We start from the raw sequence: 23,680 nt of genomic DNA on the forward strand, positions 1-23,680 counted from the left end.
TGTCCCTCCCTGGCTTTCATTCTGTCTCTCTCTCTCTCTCTCTCTCTGCCCCTCCCTGGCTTGCATTCTGTCTCCCTCTCTCCCTCTCTCTCTGTCCCTCCCTGGCTTGCATATTCTCTCTCTCTCTCTCTCTCTCTCTCTCTCTCTCTCTCAAAATAAACATTTAAAAATAAATGAACACACATTCCAAAATCATAAAACATATAAGGAAACAATGCAACAAGAGCAAAAGGCAGTAGACCAACGATAGGAGCAGACCCTGTAAGAAATTTAAAAATTGGATAACTGGAAAATATAAAGTATCTCAAATAATTAGAGATATAAAAGAATGAATTATAAACATATCTTGTAAAAAAGACACTGAAAAAAAGACCAGGCAGACTTGAAAAATAATTAGAGTTTCTAAAAATAACCACTGAAATTTAAATCTCATATGGATGGGTGAAAAGTGAGTCACAGCTGAAGGGAATAGCAAAATCAATGTGAAAAAATTATCCAGAGTGCAGTACAAAGAGATAAGAATGTGGAAACGTGAGGGGAAAAAAAACCCTGAGAGACATAACAACAGGATGAAGGAGGTCTGACATACATTTAACAGGAAAAGGAAAGATTAATGAAAATGACAGATATGTAATATTCAGAGAGAAAACAATGGAGAATTTTCCAAAACTGATTAAAGACATGAACTCTCAGGTCAAAGGAAAACAAAAAACAAAAACAAAAACAAACATTCTCAAAAGCTGATAGAGAATGGGAATTAGAGTCACCATTTAGCAACCATTGTAACAAATGATGCAGGCAAGAAGTCACCAGTGGGAGCTACAACCAGCCTGCAACGCTTGAGAAGCAGCAGGATATTTACATGGTCTCAAAGCATTTCCCCACAAGACACAGTAAGAACAAAACAGTAATGTGACATTAGAGAAATCCAGCCAAAACCTGTGATTGAAGTTAGCGTCACTTGTCACGGGACAAACTGACATAATGTGTCCACCATCATGATGTACTGAGAACACATTACTTTTGTAGTATTCCTATAAAAAAATGCATAATTTGAATTTCAACAATTTTAAATTGAATGTGTAAGTTGATACAAAAATTATCAGACAAAGCCAAATCAAGAGACATCTTACAAAATAACTGACATGTTCTCTTAAATCACATCAATGTCATGCAAGGCAAAGACTGAGAAATTGTTCTAGAGTAAGGAGATGAAAGAGACATGACAACTAATATATGCATGTAATGCATGGTCTGGAATTTATTTTGCTATAAAATGGACATTTAGGAAAAATGGCAAAATCTAAATAAGGTCTATAGATTAAGTAAAAATATTATATCAATGTCTATTTCAGATGACTTCGATAACTGCACTGTGATTCTATACGAGAAGTATTCAGCAGTAAAGGTGGGTTGCATCTGCAACTTTCAAATGGCTCAGGAAAAATATATATAAATATATAAATGTATATACACAGGAAAAAAAGAATATAGTAAAATATTAACATTTGACAAATATGGTGTAGCATGTACAGAGACTCTGTACTATTTCTGGAACTTTAAGTTTGAAATTATGTCAAAATAAAAAATTAAGTAAAAAATATAGAGAATTTTAGGGCTGTTTAAGCAAGCAAACAAAAAGCAGATAGAGCAACACAAACTACCAGCAAAGCAAAAAAAAAAAAAAGGGTAAACTTTCCAATGTCCAGGAAGAAGGGACTCTGAAAACAGACATAAGGAACATTGGTTCCAAGATCACTTAAACTAAGAGGCAAAGGCAGGCCAATGCTCTCCCAGTCCTCCCTTCCCGAACCCTACGCCCACCCCCTACCCCCCACCCCACCACCTTTGCAGGAGAAGGGAAGTTTATTCTCTGGAGAAAATGAATTTGAGAGAGTCCACAGAGACCCCAGGCATGGAAGGCAGGGCAAGGCACCACACGGAAAACTATGAATTAAGTGATTATCTATAAAATGAAGAATGAGAAACTCTCCTTCCCCCCTATCCCCCATTCAGCTCCCCAAACACTTACAGCCCAAACATTATATATCCTTTCCCACCCCCAAAGGCAGAAGGATTATTCTCTGGATCAATGAACGAATTCAACAGAAATAACACACGAATACTGACATTTGGGCAACCAATTGCGTCCTCAACCTCTTAACCTAAGTAAAGCCCACCAGTTGATAAGCCTTATACATGTACACAAAGCTTCCGATCAGCTTTTGGAATCTCACCCTTAAAAGAAGACTGCTGAAAACATCAGGTATTTGAAGAAAGTTTCCAATATGAAAGATAAAAAACATTTGCAAATATCTTTTCCCATTCCATTGATTGCCTTTTAGTTTTGTTGGTTGTTTCCTTTGCTGTGCAGAAGCTTTTTATCTTCATGAGGTACCAACAGTTCATTTTTTCTTTTAATTCCCTTGCCTTTGCAGATGTGTCAAGTAAGAAATTGCTGCGGCTGAAGCCAGAAAGGTTTTTTCCTGCTTTCTCCTCTAGGGTTTTGATGGTTTCCTGTCTCACATTCAGGTCCTTTATCCCTTGTGAGTTTATTTTTGTGAATGGTGTAAAAAAGTGGTCTAGTTTCATTCTTCTGCATGTTGCTGTCCAGTTCTCCCAGCATCATTTGTTAAAAAGACTGTCTTTTTTCCATTGGATATTCTTTCCTGCTTTGTCAAAGATTAGTTGGCCATACTTTTGCGCGTACAGTTCTGCAGTCTCTATCTATTCCATTGGTCTATGTGTCTGTTTTTGTGCCAATACCATGCTGTCTTGATGATTACAGCATCGTAGTAGAGGCTAAAGTCTGGGATTGTGACGCCTCCCACTTTGGTTTTCTTCGTCAATATTACTTTGGCTATTTGGGGTCTTTTGTGGTTCCATACAAACTTTAGGATTGCTTGTTCTAGCTTCGAGAAGAATGCTGGTGCAATTTTGATTGGGATTGCATTGAATGTGTAGACTGCTTTGGGTAGTATTGACATTTTAACAATATTTATTCTTCCAATCCATGAGCACGGAATGCTTTTCCATTTCTTTATATCTTCTTCAATTTCCTTCATAAGCTTTCTATAGTTTTCAGCATACAGATCTTGTACATCTTTGGTTAGGTTTATTCCTAGGTATTTTATGATTCCTGGTGCAATTGTGAATGGGATCAGTTTCTTTATTTGTCTTTCTGTTGTTTCATTATTAGTGTATAAGAATGCAACTGATTTCTGTACACTGATTTTGTATCCTGCGACTTTGCTGAATTCATGTATCAGTTCTAGCAGACTTTTGGTGAAGTCTATCGGGTTTTCCATGTATAGTATCACGTCATCTGCAAAAAGTGAAAGCTTGACTTCATCTTTGCTAATTTTGATGCCTTTGATTTCCTTTTGTTGTCTGATTGCTGATGCTAGAACTTCCAACACTATGTTAAACAATAGCGGTAAGAGTGGACATCCCTGTCGTGTTCCTGATCTTAGGGGGAAAGTTCTCAGTTTTTCCCCATTGAGGATGATATTAGCTGTGGGCTTTTCATAAATGGCTTTTATGATGTTTAAGTATGTCCCTTCTATCCCGACTTTCTTGAGGGTTTTATTGAGAAAGGTTGCTGAATTTTGTCAAATGCTTTTTCTGCATCGATTGACAGGATCATATGGTTCTTTTCTTTTATTAATGTGATGTATCACATTGATTAATTTGTGAATGTTTAACCAGCCTTGCAGCCCAGGAATGAATCCCACTTGATCATGGTGAATAATTCTTTTTATATGCTGTTGAATTTGATTTGCTAGTGTTTTATTGAGAATTTTTGCATCCATATTCATCAGGGATATTGGTCTGTAGTTCTCTTTTTTGCTGGGTCTCTGTCTGGTTTAGGATCCAACGGAATGGAAAAAGATATTTGCAAGTGACCTATCGGACAAAGGGCTGGTATCCAAAATCTATAAAGAACTCACCAAACTCCACACCCAAAAAACAAATAATCCAGTAAAGAAATGGGCAGAAAAGATGAATAGACACTTCTCTAAAGAAGGCATCCAGATGGCCAATAGGCACATGAAAAGATGCTCAACGTCACTCCTCATCAGGGAAATACAAATCAAAACCACACTGAGATACCACCTCACGCCAGTCAGAGCGGCTAAAATGAACAAATCAAGAGACTATAGATGCTGGAGAGGATGTGGAGAAATGGGAACCCTCTTGCACTGTTGGTGGGAATGCAAACTGGTGCAGCTGCTCTGGAAAACAGTGTGGAGGTTCCTCAAAAAGTTAAAAATAGATCTAGCCTATGACCCAGCAATACCACTGCTAGGAATTTACCCAAGGGATACAGGAGTGCTGATGCATAGGGGCACTTGCACCCCAATGTTTACAGCAGCACTTTTAACAATAGCCAAATTATAAAGAACCTAAATGTCCATCAACTGATGAATGGATAAAGAAATTGTGGCTTATATACACAATGGAATACTATATATGTTTTCACTCTTATGTGGATCCTGAGAAACTTAACAGAAGACCATGGTGGGGGGGGGGGGAGGGGGGGGGGGGGGGAAAAAAAAAGTTAGAGAGGGAGGGAGCCAAACCATAAGAGACTCTTAAAACCTGAGAACAATCTGAGGGTTGATGGGGGGTGGGAGGGATGGGAGGGTGGGTGATGGGTATTGAGTAGGGCACCTGTTGGGATGAGCACTGGGTGTTGTATGGAAACCAATTTGACAATAAATTTCATATTAAAAAAAAAAACAAAGAACTGAAAGAGGAATTCAAAGGACACAAACAATACAAGGAGCTAAGAAAAAAACAAAATCACAGTATTTTCAGAGAAGAAAGTACTGTATCCTTGCAACAATAGGAAGCTACAGAAAAAGATTAATTAGAAATCAAGAAAAACTTAGAAATTAAAAGCGAACAAAATTTTAAAAATCAAAAGAAAGGTTAGAAGATAAAATTGAGAAAATATCTAAGAAACTAAAACAAAAAGATCATTGAAATAAAAAGAGATGATAAACAGAACAGAAATGATAAGGAAAACAAGGCTCAATCTAACACATTCATCATTTAGGTAACAGAAGTTCCATAAAGAGAAAAAAGAGGAAAACATGGGAAGAAAAGAATTGGACATATAAAACACAAAACAAAAATTTCTCAGAATTGGACATGAATTTCCAATTAAAAGAGCCCAAATCAGTGTCCACTGAACAAAAAAACCACTCATACCAAGGCATATCATAAAATTGGAGAACACAGAATTTCCCAGGATAAAAATGTCACATAAAGGATCAGGAATTAGAATGACATCTCACTTTCTGAAATTAAAATGGGAAACTTCGAGGATAATGGAACCATCCTTTCAAAATTCAGAAGAAAACCCACCTCAACCAGAAGTCCACACCAGTCCAATTATTAATCAAATGTGAAATAGAATAAATACACTTTCAGACATGCAAATTTATCTCCCAATGGTCTCTCCTCTTCCAGAAACTGTTGGAAAAAAATAAACCAAAAAAAAAAAAAAAAAAAAAAAAAAAAAAGAGGAAGATGTTAGACCTTGGAAATAAAGAATCCAACAAAGGAGAGAAAAAACAAATTCCCAGAATCATAGTGAACTTAAAATTTAGAATGACTGCTGCACAGGAAACTCCAGGAGCAATCAATCCAGACTGAAGCTTAAGATGAATCACTATAGGAGAAAAGGGAGGGGGTGGGAGGAAGGCAGAGAGAGAAAAAAAAAAAGAAAATAAGAAAGAAGGAGACAAACGGAAAGAAAAAAAAAGTAAGAAAAATTTTTTTATGCTTGACCATTTTCCTCTTTTGTTGGAGAACTGAGTAAAATATCAATTAGTGATAGGAACATTTAAAACTAAGAGGAGGGGCACCCGGGTGGCTCAGTTGGTTAAGTGTCCGGCTTCAGCTCAGGTCATGATGTCATGGTTTTTGAGTTCAAGCCCCACATCGGGCTCTGTGCTGACAGCCCTGAGCCTGGAGCCTGCTTGGGATTCTGTGTCTCCCTCTCTCTCTGCCCCTCCCCCACTTGTGCTCTGTCTCTCTTTGTCTCTCAAAAATGAATAAATGTAATAAAAAATAAAAAATAAATAAAAAATAAAAATAATAAAGCTAGGAGGAGAAAAAAAGAGGTAACCAGTTATTAACTCCCTGGAAAATAAAAAGTTGTACACGAACAAAAGCATAATCATGGTTTACTCTTGGTTCAGTTAAAAACAGTATTTATGGGGCACCTGGGTGGCTCAGTGGGTTAAGCGCCCGACTTCGGCTCAGGTCACGATCTCACAGTCCATGAGTTCGAGCCCCACGACGGGCTCTGTGCTGACAGCTCAGAGCCTGGAGCCTGTTTTAGATTCTGTGTCTCCCTCTCTCTCTGACCCTCCCCTGTTCATGCTCTGTCTCTCTCTGTCTTAAAAATAAATAAACGTTAAAAAAAAATTTAAAAACAGTATTTATATAGTCCTAATAATGCATACAATAAATACTGCTTTAATGAAAAACGGTGATAAAGCCCTAGTGGTAAGATGGGAAAAGTGAAATGTGTAAAGAAAGAGGAGAGAACAAGAGATGAAGTCCTGACCCAAAGGTAGTAAAAATATAATGTCTATGATTGAGAAATTAAAAAAAACAGCACTGTAAGCATTTTGGGGGAGATGGGAAGATTAAATCCCAGAGGAAAGCTGAGAGTTGAGAGCAGTTGCCCCTTGGGACAAACTGAGTTGCCTCAATTTTAGTTATATGCTTTATTTTACTATTTTAATTTTTAAACCATACGTGTTGGTGGCAGTGCAAACTGGTGCAGCCACTCCGGAAAACAGTATGGAGGCTCCTCAAAAAGTTAAAAACAGAACTACCCTATGTCCCAGCAATTGCACCACTAGGCATCTATCCAAAGGATACAAAAACGCTGATTCGGAGGGGCACATGCACCCCAATATTTACAGCAGTGCCATCAAAAATAGCCAAATCATGGAAAGAGCCCAAATGTCCATCAACTGATGAATGGATAACGATATGGTATGTGTGTATAATGGAATATGTATAATGGAATATTCCTCAGTAATCAAAAAGAATGAAATCTTGCCATTTACAACAACGTGGATGGCACTAGAGTGTATTATGCTAAGCGAAATAAGTAAAAAAAGAAGACAAATATCATATGATTTCACTCATATGTCGAATTTAAGAAACAGATGAACACAGGGGAAGGGAAGGAAAAATAAGATAAAAACGGAGGCAAACCATAAGAGGCTCTTAAATACAGAGAACAAACTGAGGGTCACTGGAGGGCAGGTGGGTGGGGGGATGGGCTAAATGCCTGATGGGCAATGGTGTTATATGTAAGTGATGAATCAGTAAATTCTACTCCTGAAACCAATAATACACTATATGTTAACTAACTTGAATTTAAAGTAAGAAAAAAAAAAAAGTAAAATAAAGAAATATAGTTGAGATTAAAAAAAGAAAACCAAACATCAACAATCAACCTCTCATTCAAGCAATGGGGAAATTTTTCTACTCTGCAGCTGTAACAACCCACTTATTAAGAAATTACACTCAAATATTCATTAATTGGGAGGCATGTAACTACCAAAGGATAGCAGAAATGAAAACAAAACAAAACAAATCATTATCCTGATGTTATAATACCCAGCAACTCTAGTTTCCTGGTAACTTCTGCTGCTGAATCATTTAAGCAGACATCAAGAGAGAACTAAAGTGGCCCCCCAAAAAGGGGAAAGGGAATCTGTGCTAATAACTGATCGCTAGGACATGTGCCAAGGATGACTGTGCCAAAACATTCGGTATGTTCTTAATCTGCTGTCAGATCAAGCTTCCACGGACTCTGAAAAACCATTCTAGTCACCGCCCCCCTACCAGCTGTGTGATGTAAAGAAGCAGTCAGGTTTGGATTCATGAAAGCAAGAGCCAGCAAAATGGACTCTACGAAGGCAATGGAGGTAGGACTGCATCCAGGGAAACGGTGTGAGTCGATTCACCCACCACCACCACTGCAGCTGCCATACAGGTGCATGCTCCACAGGTATACAAGCCTCCATTAGGAAGGACCTAGGGTGTTCATGCAAAAGACCTAACTGACGCAATCATCTTAGCCCCACCCCCAGGCTCACCTCTTCAGATTGCTTGCACGTCCTCTCCGTCTGGATCCGGCTTGTGACCTCATCTTTCCCATCTTTACCTGACCATCAGCCAAGTTCTTTGCTTGGCGCCCCAGATTCAGCTCTTGGGACCTTATGCATCTGTCCACCACAGACCTAACTCGGCTTTCTTTATTCCCTGGCTACTGATGATCTGAGACTTTCTAGCTTGTTTCCATGGAAGTCACTACAGGTACGAAACAGCTCAGTGGCAAAGTCTACACATGGGAAGGTTTGAATTCCTAGTAGTGTACTGGACCCCTTGTGCAACTGTGATCCTACAAATGTCATACCTCTAAAAACAAGACTTCAAACAACTTACGTGTACTTAAAAATTCAAGTTTAAATTTCTAAATTCCACACATACTTTAGTCCATATCTAGGCAGTGGGAGGAAGGAGGGGGAGAATAAGCCAAGGAGGCCTCCTGGGGGCAGGGTAGGCTTTCAAATTCCAGAGAAACATTCCACAACCTGGAAGTTCAAGGGCACTGAGCAGAGTTAAACAGACTGTTAACATCATATCTCTTCAAGTCAGAGCTCTGTTTCATGCGTGTGAGCTGGCGCTTCTTCAGCCTCCAGAGTGATTTACTGCTCGGTAGCGTTTATAGCGAGTGATATTTTCAACTGCTCGTACAACCACAACATTGGTGAGTGGGGGCTGCAGCCTGGACATCTCAGTGCGGCCAGCCCGGACTACTTCATGTGGCTGAGATAGATGCAGTCTGAACTGTCTCTGGATGCTTCGGATCCAGGCCCAAGGAGTCCAGAGGAGGCACTGGATAGGACAGGGAGAGCCCTCCTCTCCAGTGGGTGAGTCAGGACACACACAGTGCGTCAACTCCACATTAAAGTGGGGTCCCTGGACTAGCAATATCAACACCATCTGGAAACTTGCTACAGATGCAAGTTCCAGGACCCCGCCCAGACCTACTCAATCTGTCACTCGGGCTAGAGTGGCAGCAGTCTGTGTTTCAGAAGAAGCTTTCTAGGAGAAAGACTGCACTCACCTCCTTAAGGCCTTACGGGGCCACGGCAGGCTCTGCCATCTTTTAGCCACAACTCTGATTCCTGCTCCTCAAGGGTGAAAAGTACCAACCAAGGACTCTGATGCACAACCCCCCTCTGCCGGTCCCTTGCTGAGGCTCGGACACGAGGCTCGTAGAAGTCCGGCCAAGCACATGATCCTCATCTGAAGTCTTGCTCACAGCTAAGTTGCCCCTCTGGCTAGATTTCACAGGAAAAAGCTCTTGTTTTTCAACCTCGCTCTTATGCTGGATACAATAATCCATTTTAAGTCATTTCCGTATTTTTCTCATCAATTTTTGTCAAAGGCCATGGGACTGTAGCTAGCTCTCTCCTTTCTGCTCTAGGGCCAGTAGAACCAGTGCGGAAGAGGGGATAACCTGCGGTCTCTCTATTAGTGTTTCCTAGGATGGCAAATTTGAAAAACACGAAGTGTCGGTCTAAAGGGACTGGGTAAGTAAGGTTATGACTTACTGATAAAGGTGAGGTACAGTCTTTCAAGTCACGTCATAGAAACATGACCTAGGAAAATACTGCACTCTCGAACATGACTTGAGGGCCATAATATTTTGAGTTTTTAAAAAACTGTCACCGAGAGGATATGGTTTTGGTCACACATGTCAGAAACCCAAAATTCCACAAAATTCTACAAAACCCAAAATTCCCACAGTTGTTGGCCGACTGCGTCCCCAGAGCACATGGAATGCTCACTTGCTGGTCTCTGTCTGCCAGACATGCTCACATTTGGCAAAGAACCAGAGTTAAGGCAGGAGAGGGTGTCTGAGGAGCACCACCCCCCCCCACCCCGCCCCTCCACTCCACAGGCGAGGCCCAGATGTACGGATGAGGCCTGCCACAGGCAAGACCAGAAATGACACTAATGTTACAAGTGATACAGGTGTGGAGTATTTGGGGAGATGATAAAGTTTTGCTGATATCTGCAAAAAAGGGGAGAAAGATTGAAAAAGCATATGGAAAGACCAAAAAGGCAGGGAAATACAGTCAGCCTTGCCATGAGGAGCTAAGAAACTTATTGGTGAAATAAAACTTGTTGTGCTCTTGTAAGGAAGCTTAACTTGGTGAGAAATTCCTTCCAAAGAGGAGAATGAAAACAAAGTGCCAATCTCTCCAAACCAGATACATCTGCTGCTTTAAAGTTATGCTCAAGAATTATTTTGTCAAACTTGTTCAAGTTTCGAGAGTGTGGCACAACGTGGATAATGTAACGTACCTCCTACCTAAAGATAAAAATGGCAAATGTGTCATCTGGTGACAGAAACACTTGGTTTCTACAAGGCCACCCCTCGCTATCTTTATCTCTCTCTCTCTCTCTCTCTCTCTCTCTCTCTCTCTCTCTCACACACACACACACACACACACACACACACACAGGTTGTTGTTGTTGTTGTTGTTGTTGTTGTTGTTTACATTAAACTAAGGCAGTAACATCTGGCAAAACAGGACTCTGCTCTCACTCTTTCCTCTCTGGCCTGAGCAAGTTCAGTGCATGGCTGGCTGGAGGCCCTGACAGCGTATCTTTGAAAACACCAGACCATCCCTTGATTTACTGACCAAGATGCACACCTCCTCCCACCTCGTGGTGTCTGATATTGTAAATTTGATGGAATCTACACAGGAGACTCCCCTGCAGGTTGGGCTCACAGAAATCACATCTAGAGTAGGTTAAATATTTCCAAAGGGGAGGGGAAAAGTTAGCTATAAATAAATCAGTACTACTCAGACCTCCTGTCAGTTGCCTTTGCTGAAAACGCAGAAATGTACAACCCGCTGCTTTAAATCAGGGCTCTCATCACCTGAGCTCCTAGAAATGTGGTGAGCACTAAATTCCCCTAAAAAGAACTGTTTAAGAAGTAAAAAAAAAAAAAAATAAATAAAAATAAAAAAAATTGATCATATTTTCCAGTTGCATATCCAGATTTAAGCTTTTTATACTTACATTCTTTCCCAAATTGACAGTCCAGCAGTATGACCATTTTGTCCTACATTAAAACACAAGTATTTCAAAACTACAAATTTTCATGTACTACTTTCCCCTGGCCCAATAGTCTTATGAAAAACAGAGAATCAAAATTCCAACCATTTATTCTCATTGGACTTTTCTTAGAGTTTTAGATTAAAAGTACAGAAATAAAGTCCCACTCTTTCCACACCTTCTGGTTGGGTCATGACACCCCACCTGTATGATTCTCCTGTAGAGGAACAGGGTGGTATTCTTCGTCTCAAGCTGATGCCATAGAGTTGGAATAGTAGAAATGTTTCAGCCCAGAGGAGGCCCAATGGCACCTACGAAACTCCATAAGCAATTCAAGATCATCAGAAGACCTGGGTTCTCACTTGTTTATGCAACTTGCCAATTATATGACCCCAGCCAAGTCATTACGCATTGTGACATTCATTATGTCCACTTAATAGAAGGGAAAGAATATATCACTTTTCCCATCTTCTCAACAGGGTTTAGGTCAAATGAAACAATGGATGTCACATCAGCATGTGAGTAAGCCCTAGATGGCTCATGTCCTGGGATCCCAATGTCCCTCCTTTCCTCCCTCCCTCCTTTATACATCAAGGGCCTCCTGTCTGAATTAACTTGTCCTAGGTATTACAAGAAATACCAAGATAACTCAGAAATTCCGTTAAGAAGCTTAAAACTCTACGGGAAATTATGCTTCTATGCATGTTAAGAGTCAGGAAAGAAATACAGAAATATGCTCTAAGAGTTACAAGGAGGAACGATTACTTTCTGTTTAAGGGGTCTAGGAAAACCTCATGAAGGGAGAGGTATATGAGCAGGTCACTGAAATTTGGATAAAATATGGACACTTGGAGGTAATGGTGGAGAAAGGCATCTCAAAGGCACAAAGAAGGAAAAGCACGGATCATACACAAGAAGGACAAGGTTGTGTTGGCAGAAACCCAGAACTCCCTAAAGGGGAACAGAAGGGAATGAAACCGGAAAGGCAGGCTGGAGCCAGACTGGAAGGCCCTGCAGTCAGACTGAGTTTGGACTCGAGTAGCACGCTTGCCCGCAACCTCCATGTGCCCACACTCCCTATCTGGATAAAATACCCTGTATGCCTCACTCTCCCTAACTGCTCTCACTCACCAGCCAGTTAGCATAGCCAGTTCTTCCTGTGGTCCCTCAAACTGCCCCCTACTAATTCTCACCTGGATTCCTTAAATAGGCCCCTGCCTCTGCTCTCGACCCGTCCCACTGCGAGGGATCCGTTCTCCACACCGATGTCTGATTGACCCAAAATACAATCTCCCCACTTTACTTCCCGGCTTAAATAACCCACAGATAACAGGCCAACACCTCCATGACATTTGAGGTGTTCTGTGACTGGGGCCCTCTCCAGGCTTCGTCTTTGGCCTCTCCCTCGTGAGCCTCCGCCAGTCCTGCCACACTGACCTCCTTGCGGTTCCTTAAACCCACATGTTCTCTAGCGCCTCTGAACCTCTGGATCTGCTGTTCCTTCTGCATGGGACCAATATCCCCCCTTTCTCGGACTAGATAACACCTCCTTTCTCTTTTAACACTCAGATCATCAATTAGCATTGTGCTGAATGTACTAGCCAGCGTGTTTAGATAAAAAAATAATAATAATAACCATAAAAGGTTTAAGTATTGGGAAAAAGAGGGAAAGTCAGCATTTGCACATATGATTGCAGATTTAGAAAACAAGAGAATCAACTAAATAAAAGTGAAAAAATTGTAGAACTCAGTAAAAGAATACTTAACAAAATTTATATAAAAAAACAATAATGTGTCTTTATACAATGGTAACTAGTTAGAAACTATAATATCAGAAAGTATTCCTTTATAGAGAATAAGAAAGGTAAAATTAGAAAAAATTAATCAGGAATTGTGAAGAACTGATATAAAGAAAACTTTAAAATTCTGGGGCGCCTGGGTGGCTCAGTTGGTTAAGCATCCGACTTTGGCTCAGGTCACAATCTCATGGTTCACGAGTTCGAGCCCTGCATCAGGCTCTGCACTGACAGCTCAGAGCCTGGAGCCTGCTTTGGATTCTGTGTCTCCCTCTCTCTCTGCCCCTCCCCACTCATACTCTGTCTCTGTCTCTCTCTCTCTCTCTCTCTCTCTCAAAAATAAATAAAACACTTAAAAAAATTTTTTTAAAGAAAACTTTAAAATTCAACTAGAAAGATAAATCTTGCTTCCAGATAGCAAGACCCATTGCGGTGTAAACTCCCCAAAGGCATGGATCTTCTCTGCTTTGTTCACTGATACACTTCAAGTACCAAGAACACTGTTTAGAAGGAAGAAGGTAGTGGGCACTCAGTAAATACCTACTGAATGAATAAATGCCTAAAACAATCTAAAAATTCCATGTGACCAACAAAATACAAATAGGATTTATATTTATATTCTGGGAGAAACTAACAGAGATATCAACCTTCCACTTGAAAAATACACACATGTAAGATCATTTTTTACCTAGCAGATGAGCACAGATTCAAGCATTCAGGGTTACAGAAGGCAGGGAGAGCCCAAATAACCCAAATGTTGTCGGTAGAAGTATTAATTGGTACAGTCTTTTGAAAGGACAATCGTGAGCAAGTTTTGACTGTGGCAATCCATAATGTCTCTAGATCGCTTTTGCTGATTATTTTCCTCACACAGTGATGGCAGTGCTGATTGAAATCATCCATGCAAAGCACTTAGCACTGTCCCTGGCAGAGACTGAGCATTCAAAATATAAGCTATTATTATTACGCTGCCTATAGAATCTTTTCAAGAGTTCTACGTACTACAACTGCAAAAATCATCGGGAAGCGTTTGATTTCCAACAAGAGCCAGGCCTCCCCATTTACCTCTGCAATAAATAAGCACACCGTCCTCCTAACCACATTGAAAACAAACTAGAAGCTGCTGCTTCTGTATTTCTGACTTTTGTTATCATTTCAGAATTAAGCTGACTTTGTCAGACCCCAAGCACAGCCTCATCTTAGATAGCTAGAATTTAAATAATCTTTACAAACTCAGGACGTCTTTCTTTGTCCCATCTTGACATCTGGACCATGGCTGACATGGTTAGCAGCGGAATTCACTCACCACAGTGGGGGGGTCATTCCATTCTTCATAGGAGAGGGCAGCATATGGATATATGCGGTCATTGATGATCTGCAGAGTGGCCAGGGCAATGGCTTTAATTGACTGGAAGTACGCTTCCCAGAACCACCGTGCCTGTAAAGAAAACAACACTGAATTAAGTAAGCAAGCGAGACAGAGTGAAGAACTAGATGCTCTATCACAGCCACCTCTGGGTCTGGGTAATTCCTTTATTCCCAAAGGGAAAGAGCCTACAGCAAACGTTCCCTGCTGTTCAAGCCAGCTGCAGCAGAATAGTGCTGGAATAGTTTATCAAACTCAGTCAAAACAGTGTAAGCAAGTGAAGTGCACATTGGATTCAATCTGAATATAAGAGAAACTATGTCCGATGATGGCAACACATTATAGCAGAACAAGTTATAGTCCTTTTTTAGATAAAGTGAACAAACCTTAAAGTTTACAATTCAATGATTTTTTAGGTATGTACATACTCTTATAACTACTACCCATATAAAGGTATAGAACATTCCAGCAACCCCAGAAGATTCCCTCATGCTTCCCAGGCACTTTCTCAATCATCCTAGAGTAATCATTATTCTGATTTCTATTGTGCCTGCTACTGAACTTCATACAAATGGAATCAAAACAGTACTTATTCTCTTGTGCCTGGTTTCTTTTGTCAACAGTTAGAACATTTAAGTCAGATTTTGCTGCCAAGGTTATGCTGGCCTCATAAAATGTTGAAAGTGTTCCTTCTTTTTCTATTCCCCGAGAAATTTAATGCAAGGTTGGCATTATTTCTTTCTTGAAAGGTTTAGAAGAATTCACCTAAAAGCCATCTGGGCTAGGTGTTTTTTGGTGTGTGAAGGTTTTAAATCATGATTAGTCCTCTTTCATCCACACAGGATTATGCGTATTTTAATGAGTGTCGGCTTCAAAAGTAGTATTTTTCAAGAAATGTGTTCATCTAAGTTGTGAAATTTATTGGACTAAATCCATTCAATGTGTTGTAGAATTTGCAGTAATATACCACTTTTCATTCCTCATGTTGATAATCTGTGTCTTCTCTTTGCATTTCCTCTTACCAGAGGTTTATCAACTTTGTTAATCTCTTCAAAAAACCAATGTTTGGTTTTGCTGATTTTCTTTATCATACTTTTTTTTTCTTATCTTTCTATCTGGTCTGCTATTATTTTTATTCCCTTTCTTCTATTTTGGGGGACTTTAATTCATCTTGCATTTAGCTTCTTTTTTAAATTTTTTAAAATATTTTTTCTTTAATTTTTTTATTTTTTTAAATGTTTATTTATTTTTGAGAGGAGAGAGACAGAATGCAAGTGGGTTGGGGCAGAGAGAGAGGGAGGCACAGAATCTGAAGCAGGCTCCAGGCTCCAAGCTGTCAGCACAGAGCCTGACATGGGGCTTGAACTCACGAGCTGTGAGATCATGACCTGAGCTGAAGTCGGATGCTCAACCCACTGAGCCACCCAGGCGCCCCTAAAATATTTATTTTTGAGAGAGAGAGAAAGAGAGCACGGACACAAGCAGGGGAGGGGCACAGAGAGAGAGGGAGACACAGAATCTGAAGCTGGCTTCAGGCTCCAAGCTGTCAGAGAAGAGCCCGATGCGGGGCTTGAACTCACGGACTGAGAGATCATGACCAGAGACGAAGTCAGATGCTTAACCGGCTGAGCCACCCAGGTGCCCTGCATTTAGCTTGAGATTGAAGTTTAGATTGCTGATTTTAATCTTTCTTCATTTCTAATATATACATTTAAAGCTATAAATGTATCTCAATGCATTATTTTAAATGCTTCCTACAAAATTGTATGTCATTTTCATTATAGTTTAGGTAAAAAAAAATGAACTTTTTAGAAGTATTCCGTTTACTCTCCAAACATTTTGGGATTTTCTATTTATCTTTCTGTTACTGATTTCTACTTTGATTGCACTATAGTCTGAGAGCATGTGTTATTTCAAAACTTTGCCCTCTGTCTTCAGCTTACAATAGTTCGCCTATGATGTACCTAGGTGTGGCTCATGGTATTAACCCCACTGAGGTTAGAGCTTCTTCACCCTGTGGTTTGATGTCTTTCACTAGTTTTAGAAAAACCTTAGCCAATATTTCTTTAAATATTGGTTCTATCACACTCTCTTCTAGGACTCCAGATACACAGACAGAAATGTCTTCACCATGCCCCATAGGTTTCTTATTCTCTTTTCTGTGCTACAATCTGGGTATTTTCTGCTACTTTTTCTCCTGGTCTAATAATCCTCTGTCCTGTGTGTGTGTGTGTGTGTGTGTGTGTGTGTGTGTGTGTCTATACTGCTATCATACCCATATATTCACTTCTCCATTTAGTTCATATGTTTTTCAGTTACAGAACTTCCATTCGACTTTTTAAAAAGTAGATTTCATATCTTTGTTGCAATTCTCTTCTTTTATTGAGCATAGTTCCTAATTGGTAACCCCAACATCTGAATCACCTGTGGGTCTCTTTCTACTATCTGTATTTACTCTTCGTTTTGGTCATCTGGCTTCCATTTCCAATGTACCTCTTAATTTTTTATTGGACACCAAACATTCTGTATTAAAAACTGTAGCGGTTCTGGATGTACCAAATTATCTTCCTCCTAAGAGTGTAACATTTCTTCTGGAGGGCACAGCGAAGGCAGTCAGCCCACTTTAATCCTATCAGTGGGTGACTTTACCTTTTGTTAGGGCTAATTTTTCTTGGCTTTCCCTTTCTCTTGTAGTGGGGCCCTTTGGGGCCTTCAAGTAAAGCCTGGAGTGTCCACCAGGTCCCCTGTATCTTGGCAGCCTGGGATACCAAGCTCCATCTCACCAGTACTATACATGGCGGCTGGGATGTTTGCACAGCTTGTCAGGCTCCCAGATGCTTCTTTCTGCAGGGATTCTTACAGTCTTGCTCTGCTCCCCTCAGGAGTTGGCAAACACTTCAAGGGAAGGCCACATGCCCAATTTTTGCTTACTTCCTGCGGTTCCCGTCTTCCAGGGATTTTGTCCTTCATGTCCCCGACACTTTGGGGTACCCCTAATTCCAACCTCTCGGCCCTAGGGGGCTGCTGCTTTCTGCTCAGACTCCAGATGTACAGACTGTGAATTAGAAAGTGCCCTCAGGGAAAAAGCTCAAGGGAACATGCCGCCCAGCGTGAGTCCCTTCCTTCAGGAGCCACAGTCCCTCAAGAACTGACTGTACTGATGGCTCTCCAATGCCTCTCAACTGTTGCTCTATCTATTTTAATAAGCTTTGATACTTCTTTTTCTTTTTCTAGGAGGAGGGTTACTCTAATACTAGCTACTCTGTCACAGCCCAATGTGGCTTTTTGAAAGAAGACAGTTTTCTCGTCCAAGCAGAGTTCAGATTCAGTCCCCAAGAAAGCAAGACGCTGGTCTACGTGACCCGTCCAGCTTCATTCAGACTTGTGATTCCACTCGGAATCAGAGGCCATGAGGAGTTCTGCAAGAGAGGGGACATTTGAAAATGGGACAAGAGAAATTCGAAATACCACTAAAACAGGTAGAAGAAAAAGATACTTTCTAGTCTACACCTGCTGACTTTTGTTCTGTTCCCAGTAAGTGCTCCAATAATTAAGGAAAGTATATGATGACTACTCTCTCCACTAAGTATAAGAATGAAGCAGAGCCTCACAAAGAGAATTTCTGTTACTCAAAGAAAAGCTGACACAGGTTTAGCTACCAAGGGCACCTGGCTTATGCTGTCCTGTAGGCTGCCATCTGGGTACAGCCTCGTGGCTGGCTGGCTGCCTGCCACTGCTGCTTAGATATACCCTACTCACTCCAATTTCATCCCTGCTTACTCATGTTACTGCTGTCCTGCCCATCATCCAGTCAAAATATTTACATTTTATGAGACCTGAAAGAATCCATCTTCCCTGGGAAACCTTCACTGATCACCCCAAACACCAACAATCTCTCCTTACCCTGAAATCCCACAGCACTTATAGCCGTTACCTTACAGGTTGTTTCTGCTATATTCTATTCTAGAATGGTTTTCCTGTTATTTCAGATGATAGCTTTTCTCTCCCCAGCTAGACTATGAGTTCCTTGTAGGTGTGAGGATGTCTGACCTGCTGCAAAGCACTTTGGTAGGCACCATCTCATTTGCTGTTTATAACCAGCATGTCACTTATCTGTGGCAGTTTCCTCTTCCATGTGAGGAAACCAAGACCCAAAGATGTTAAGTGGTAGAGTCACAACTCAAGCCCAGGACTTTTCCCACCCTGTTCTAGAGTATAAGGAGTACCAGCCACACTAAGTTTTAGGAGACGATCCTTTCTCAAGAAACTGAAAGGTGTGAAAATTCACTAAGAAGCAATGAGCCCACACAAAAACACACACATCTTAAATATTCACCTCCTTTTCTACCCCAACAAGTCCATTATGTATTCTTTCATTTTAAATCGCACTCAAATTAAACCACACTCAAACGTAAGCATTCCAAAGCTTTATGTTCCCATTCAGTCACAGTGGAGACGGTAGCCTTTGGGATTTATAGGAAACAATGATCGGTAACAAATCCATCTAGCATACCAGCCAAAGGCACAACCATAGGACAAAGCTTCTAATTTAAGATGTCTCAAATCATCTCGTCCTGTCCACCAAATTGTAGTTCACTCGGAAAGGAAGCAAGCTTTGCACATAATCATAGCTCAAGTGTCTCAGCCTGAGGATAAGTGAACTTCTCAGGCTTAATTATTTCTGCAGGACCTCGGTAACACCTTGTAGTATTTAGAAGGCATTATAATTTATGGCCCCTCCAGGACTCAGTATCAGCCACTTGTCAGCAGAGGGGAAGGAGTTTTCAGCTATGCTGGCAATGCTCCCATTCAGTAAGCAAATGCTTATTATGTTTTGGTTTCCTTTTTTCCCCCAAAACAGGGGCCACATTTATCACTACCCGAAAAGTTAAATGAGGGTCTCTTCAGCATCTATGCAAATTTCTCAGTCACTTAAGCCATGGGAGCTGCACAGTTGGAAGAGTTAAGTCACAGAGGCATTGGTCATACCAACGTAATCTCGGACAAAGCATCTAACCTTTCTTCATTATACATATGCCTCCGTAATTTTATAAAACATGCAGATTTCAAAGCATAAGAACTACAAAGTTCTTACGACGCTTCCAATCCTGAGAATCACAAAGTTCCTACAGATCTGGAATTGGGCCCACTTAAAACTATCATAAGTATCAAATTAAAATTGCTACCTCGGTTTATACATCAGCTAAATGTCATTAATTGCTTTGATTTTCAGTAACATAAAGCCACCAGGATGAGCAATAACCAGTGTTTAAAGGAAGCCAGTGCAGCACTGTTGAAAAGCCATGGCTATGAGCACAATTCAAGTTACTTAACCTCCGGTTTTTCTGCATCCGTAAGACAGAAAGCATACCACCTAGGTCAGGAAGCCGTAAAGATTCGATGATGTTTACAAAGCTCCTCACTGGGTACTAGTGCAAAACAGACAATTGGAAACTGTTGGCTCTGTCCTCAACACTCCCACCCGTCCTGTTCCCTCAGGGTCTTTGTCACTTACATTAGAATACATTCCACACCGTTTTGGAGTGAGAACGCGGGGAGGGGAAGAGGAGTGACAGAACGGGACCCCAGTGTCATACTCCACTCATCTCAATTCTTGAAGGCAGTGAAGAAATCCAACATATCAGAAAGTCAGAAATAATAAAAACACATCACATGGGAGTGACAGAACTTTATACTGAAAAGTACAGCCATTAACACGTCCCTTCTAGCTTAACCTCCAAGCTTCCAAGGAAGAAGATGGTCCTTCTCCAGAAACTGGGAGAGAGGGAACACATCCGGCTTTGCTCACCACGAAGTCCCCACCTTCGGCACAGTGCCTGTCAAAGAGGAGGCAGGCACACACTTGCCGGAAGACTGAACCCACCCGGCACCAACCCTCAGAGGCCCAAGGCAGCATGGGGACTACAGGTACCTCATGGAAATTTCCAAACCTTGTAAGTGCCAAGCCATCGTTTAATAAGAATGATCGCATCTTGTATACAGAATTTTAAAAGGTGAGACATGGGGGAATGTGGATTTGAGGAAAAGAAGGCAAATCCATTCCTAGCTGGGACATCAAGGCAGAAACAGGACTAACAGTGTCCCACACATTATGCTTAGTGTAGACTATATGGACTAGGTATAGACCGTGAGGGAGATAAACAGTTTTCAAACTATGCCATGTAGGGGCGCCTGGGTAGCTCAGTCAGTTAAATGACCGACTTCAGCTCAGGTCATGATCTCACAGTTTGTGAGTTCGTGCCTCGCATCAGGCTCTGCGCTGACAGCTCAGTGCCTGGAGCCTGCTTCGGATTCTGTGTCTCCCTCTCTCTACCTCTCCCCCTCGCCTGCTCATGCTCTGTCTCTCTCAAAAATAAATAAACATTAAAAAAAAATTTTTTTTTTAAAAACTATGCCATGTAAGTTTGCTACCTAGGAGTGGTCGGGATAGCTAACTGTGCAAAGTTTATGTAGAAGAACCCCTCAATTACCCCAAAGTGGTCCAAGAGCATCTTCACCCCAAAAGTACAACAATGGCTCTCAGTGCCTTCTCAGTAACCAGCCAGCTCTGAACGGTCCTTTTCATCAGAACCTCCAGAATGTGACCCGTGTTGATGGCTTCGTTCTAGTATGCTGGAGTTTTCTAATGAAAACCACACGCACACAAAACAAACAACAAATCAGCCGGTTATGCTTCTGTCCCAAATTCCAAGTGGTAATGCTGTCCAAACACCCAACAACAGCAGGTACCTATGGATCAGAACTTGTCCGGATACTGCTCTATTCCCCTGCCCCCAATCCACTGGGTGCTCACAACATAAAGTATTTGCCTCCGTTTAAGAGGTAGAAAGCCACAAGAACACAGACTCCACCATAACAATGAGAAAACACAACCAATAACCCACCAACATCATAACCTGTTTTAGGCCCGTCAGAAGGCTGTGGTCATAAGGCAATCAGGGAATTCGGATTTCAAAGGGTGACAAGCTCCTCTAGGAACGATGGGACAAATTATTCCAGCTTTGGAAGATCACAGAAGGTAGAGATGCTGCAGTAAAAGCCACCAAAGAAAACAGCTAAAGTATTAACGAATTCTTAAAAAGTGTCGGCTAGCAGGACTGCTGGGAAGCTCTAGGCACAAGGGGAGTCAGCAATCCCTTGCAAGCTCTTTCCTGCTGGATGTTCCCGAGAAGGACTGCGGCCGGGAAGGAAATCAAAGAGAGGCCGCCCCAGTGGCACCCAGGCACACACTCTGCCCATTTCCTGGACTTCTTTTCATCCAAAGCAAAGCCTTAAAGGGCTGGGGGACGAGCAGGAAGCCCTCCCATACTCAAGATACAATCACAGACGTACTGGCTGTGGGGCAGGTGTGGAAAGGCAGCCAGCCACTGGGGCTGGGTAGGAACCCTTTCAGCTCCCTCCAGACCACCACTGAGGGAGAGGGCAAAGCAGAAGCCTCGGCCCCCACGGGAGGGGTAGGAAACTCTCTCTAACCCGAGACCTCTCCCAGGTACGGAAGAAAATAGGGCTTCCAAAGGGAGGAGGAGCAGAACCTGAGAAGCCCCACCTCTAACACCCTGGCAAACGTGTCTGCTCAAGACTACCACTGGACCGGGAGGAGGGAGAATCCCACTGTCCCCACCGTTAGCTCAGCACCACATACAAGCAACGGGAGTCCGTCACTGAGGGCACAGGCAGGCAGGGCCTGCTCAAAGCAGAGGGTGAGGCTAACTCTGAGGAAAACCTCAGTACACTGGCCCACACCGAGAACAAGGCAGCGGCTGGCCACCGGCAACATCTGAAGTCCAGGTGTGTGAAGGCGAGCCAGGCAGCAGAAAACCCAAACGCGGCCTGTTACACACTAGGCCCGTCAGCCTCGTGCCCATTTCTGAATATGACATCTACTTTAGGGTGTTTTTACTACACAGTATCCATCATCCAATCAAAATTTACCAGAAAACAATCCACTGTCATGACATAAAGCTGCCAACAGAACCAGACCAAAGATGACCAAGCTGTTGTGGAATTATTACACAAGAACTTTAAGATAACTACAATTAATATGTTACAAAATCTGGGGAAGAAGGGAGAACAACTTGCGTCAACAGACGGAAATATTCAACAGAGAGATGGAAACTATACAAAAATGACCAAATGAAAGGCCAGAAGTAAAAATGTAGTATAAACGAAGAATTCCTTCAACCAGCTTATCAGCCCACTGGAAACAGGAGGGGGAAAGAACAGCGAACTTGAAAATGGAGAATTATCCAAACTGAAATGCACAGAAGAAAAGGTGTGGAAGAAAACAGAGATCCAAGAACTGCAGGATGCTATCGAATGTTCTGTCATGCCAGTTATTGGAGCCCTAGGAGATGGGGTGGAAAACAAGGAAACAGATGTACTCATTTAAATGATTTTCCAAAATGGATGAAAAACAACACATAGGCTCAAGAAGCTCAGAGAACCCAAACATTAAATAAAGCATTCACCTTCTCCCTCAAAAAGCTGAAGGAACAGCCGTACCGTTAAAGGTGCGAAAGCACGTCTGCCTCTGAGCACGCAGGACATTCAAGAGATCTGAGCCACGGGAGATTCTCTCAGCGCGCTAACGTCGACGGAACCGTTCCTTTCCGGTGAAGGGCTGCAAGGTATTTTCACGCCCCACACATTAATTTCTCAAAGCTGTGTCTGAAGATGAATCTCAGAACTGCCAAAGGGATTCCAAGCCTTTCCAAACACACGGACCAAAGGCTCACTATCTCCTTTTCGTTTGTTTGCTGCGACAAAATGGACCCCACGTGCGTTCCTGCCTTTCCCAAGCCTCCTGGGCAGCACGCTCAGGGTTACACGGGTTCTTTCCCTCACTGCCTTACAGGAGAGGTGACAGCGCCGGAGCAGGGGGCCTGATGCCCTTCCTGGACAACCGTGTCACATCCTGGAGGCAGCAGAGACAGGCTCAGGTCGTCTCTACCTGACAGCTAAAAACTCAGCGGTGATGTCAAATGATAACCCAAGCATCCTGATTTCTAGTTGACAATTACTGTCGGCAGGAGTACTTTTGTTATTCCTTTTGCTTACTCTCTATGTTTATAAACATAAGAGTTACGTGAAAAGAATATCAACCAGGGCGCCTGGGTGGCTCACTCAGTTAAGCATCCGACTTCGGCTCAGGTCATGATCTCGCGGTTTGTGAGTTCAAGCCCCGCGTTGGGCTCTGTGCTGACAGCTCAGAGCCTGGAGCCTGAAGCCTGCTTCAGATTCTGTGTCTCCCTCTCTCTCTGCCCCTCCCCTGCTCATGGTCTGTCTCTGTCTCTCAATAATAAATAAATGTTAAAAAAAT

The 23,680-nt window shown here is 41.9% G+C and overlaps 1 protein-coding gene across 1 annotated transcript in view; it reads right to left on the reverse strand.

The window, feature by feature from the left end:
* Positions 1-23,680, reverse strand: part of EXT2 (exostosin glycosyltransferase 2) — a 128,341-nt gene that overhangs the window by 61,224 nt on the left and 43,437 nt on the right. The window contains exon 5 of the mRNA XM_049639641.1: positions 14,281-14,412. Coding sequence (XP_049495598.1) covers positions 14,281-14,412 — 132 coding nt within the window. The remainder of the gene's footprint in view (positions 1-14,280; positions 14,413-23,680) is intronic.

The sequence above is a fragment of the Panthera uncia genome, chromosome D1 (assembly GCF_023721935.1).
Source record: "Panthera uncia isolate 11264 chromosome D1, Puncia_PCG_1.0, whole genome shotgun sequence".
NCBI classification, from domain to species: Eukaryota; Metazoa; Chordata; class Mammalia; order Carnivora; family Felidae; genus Panthera; species Panthera uncia.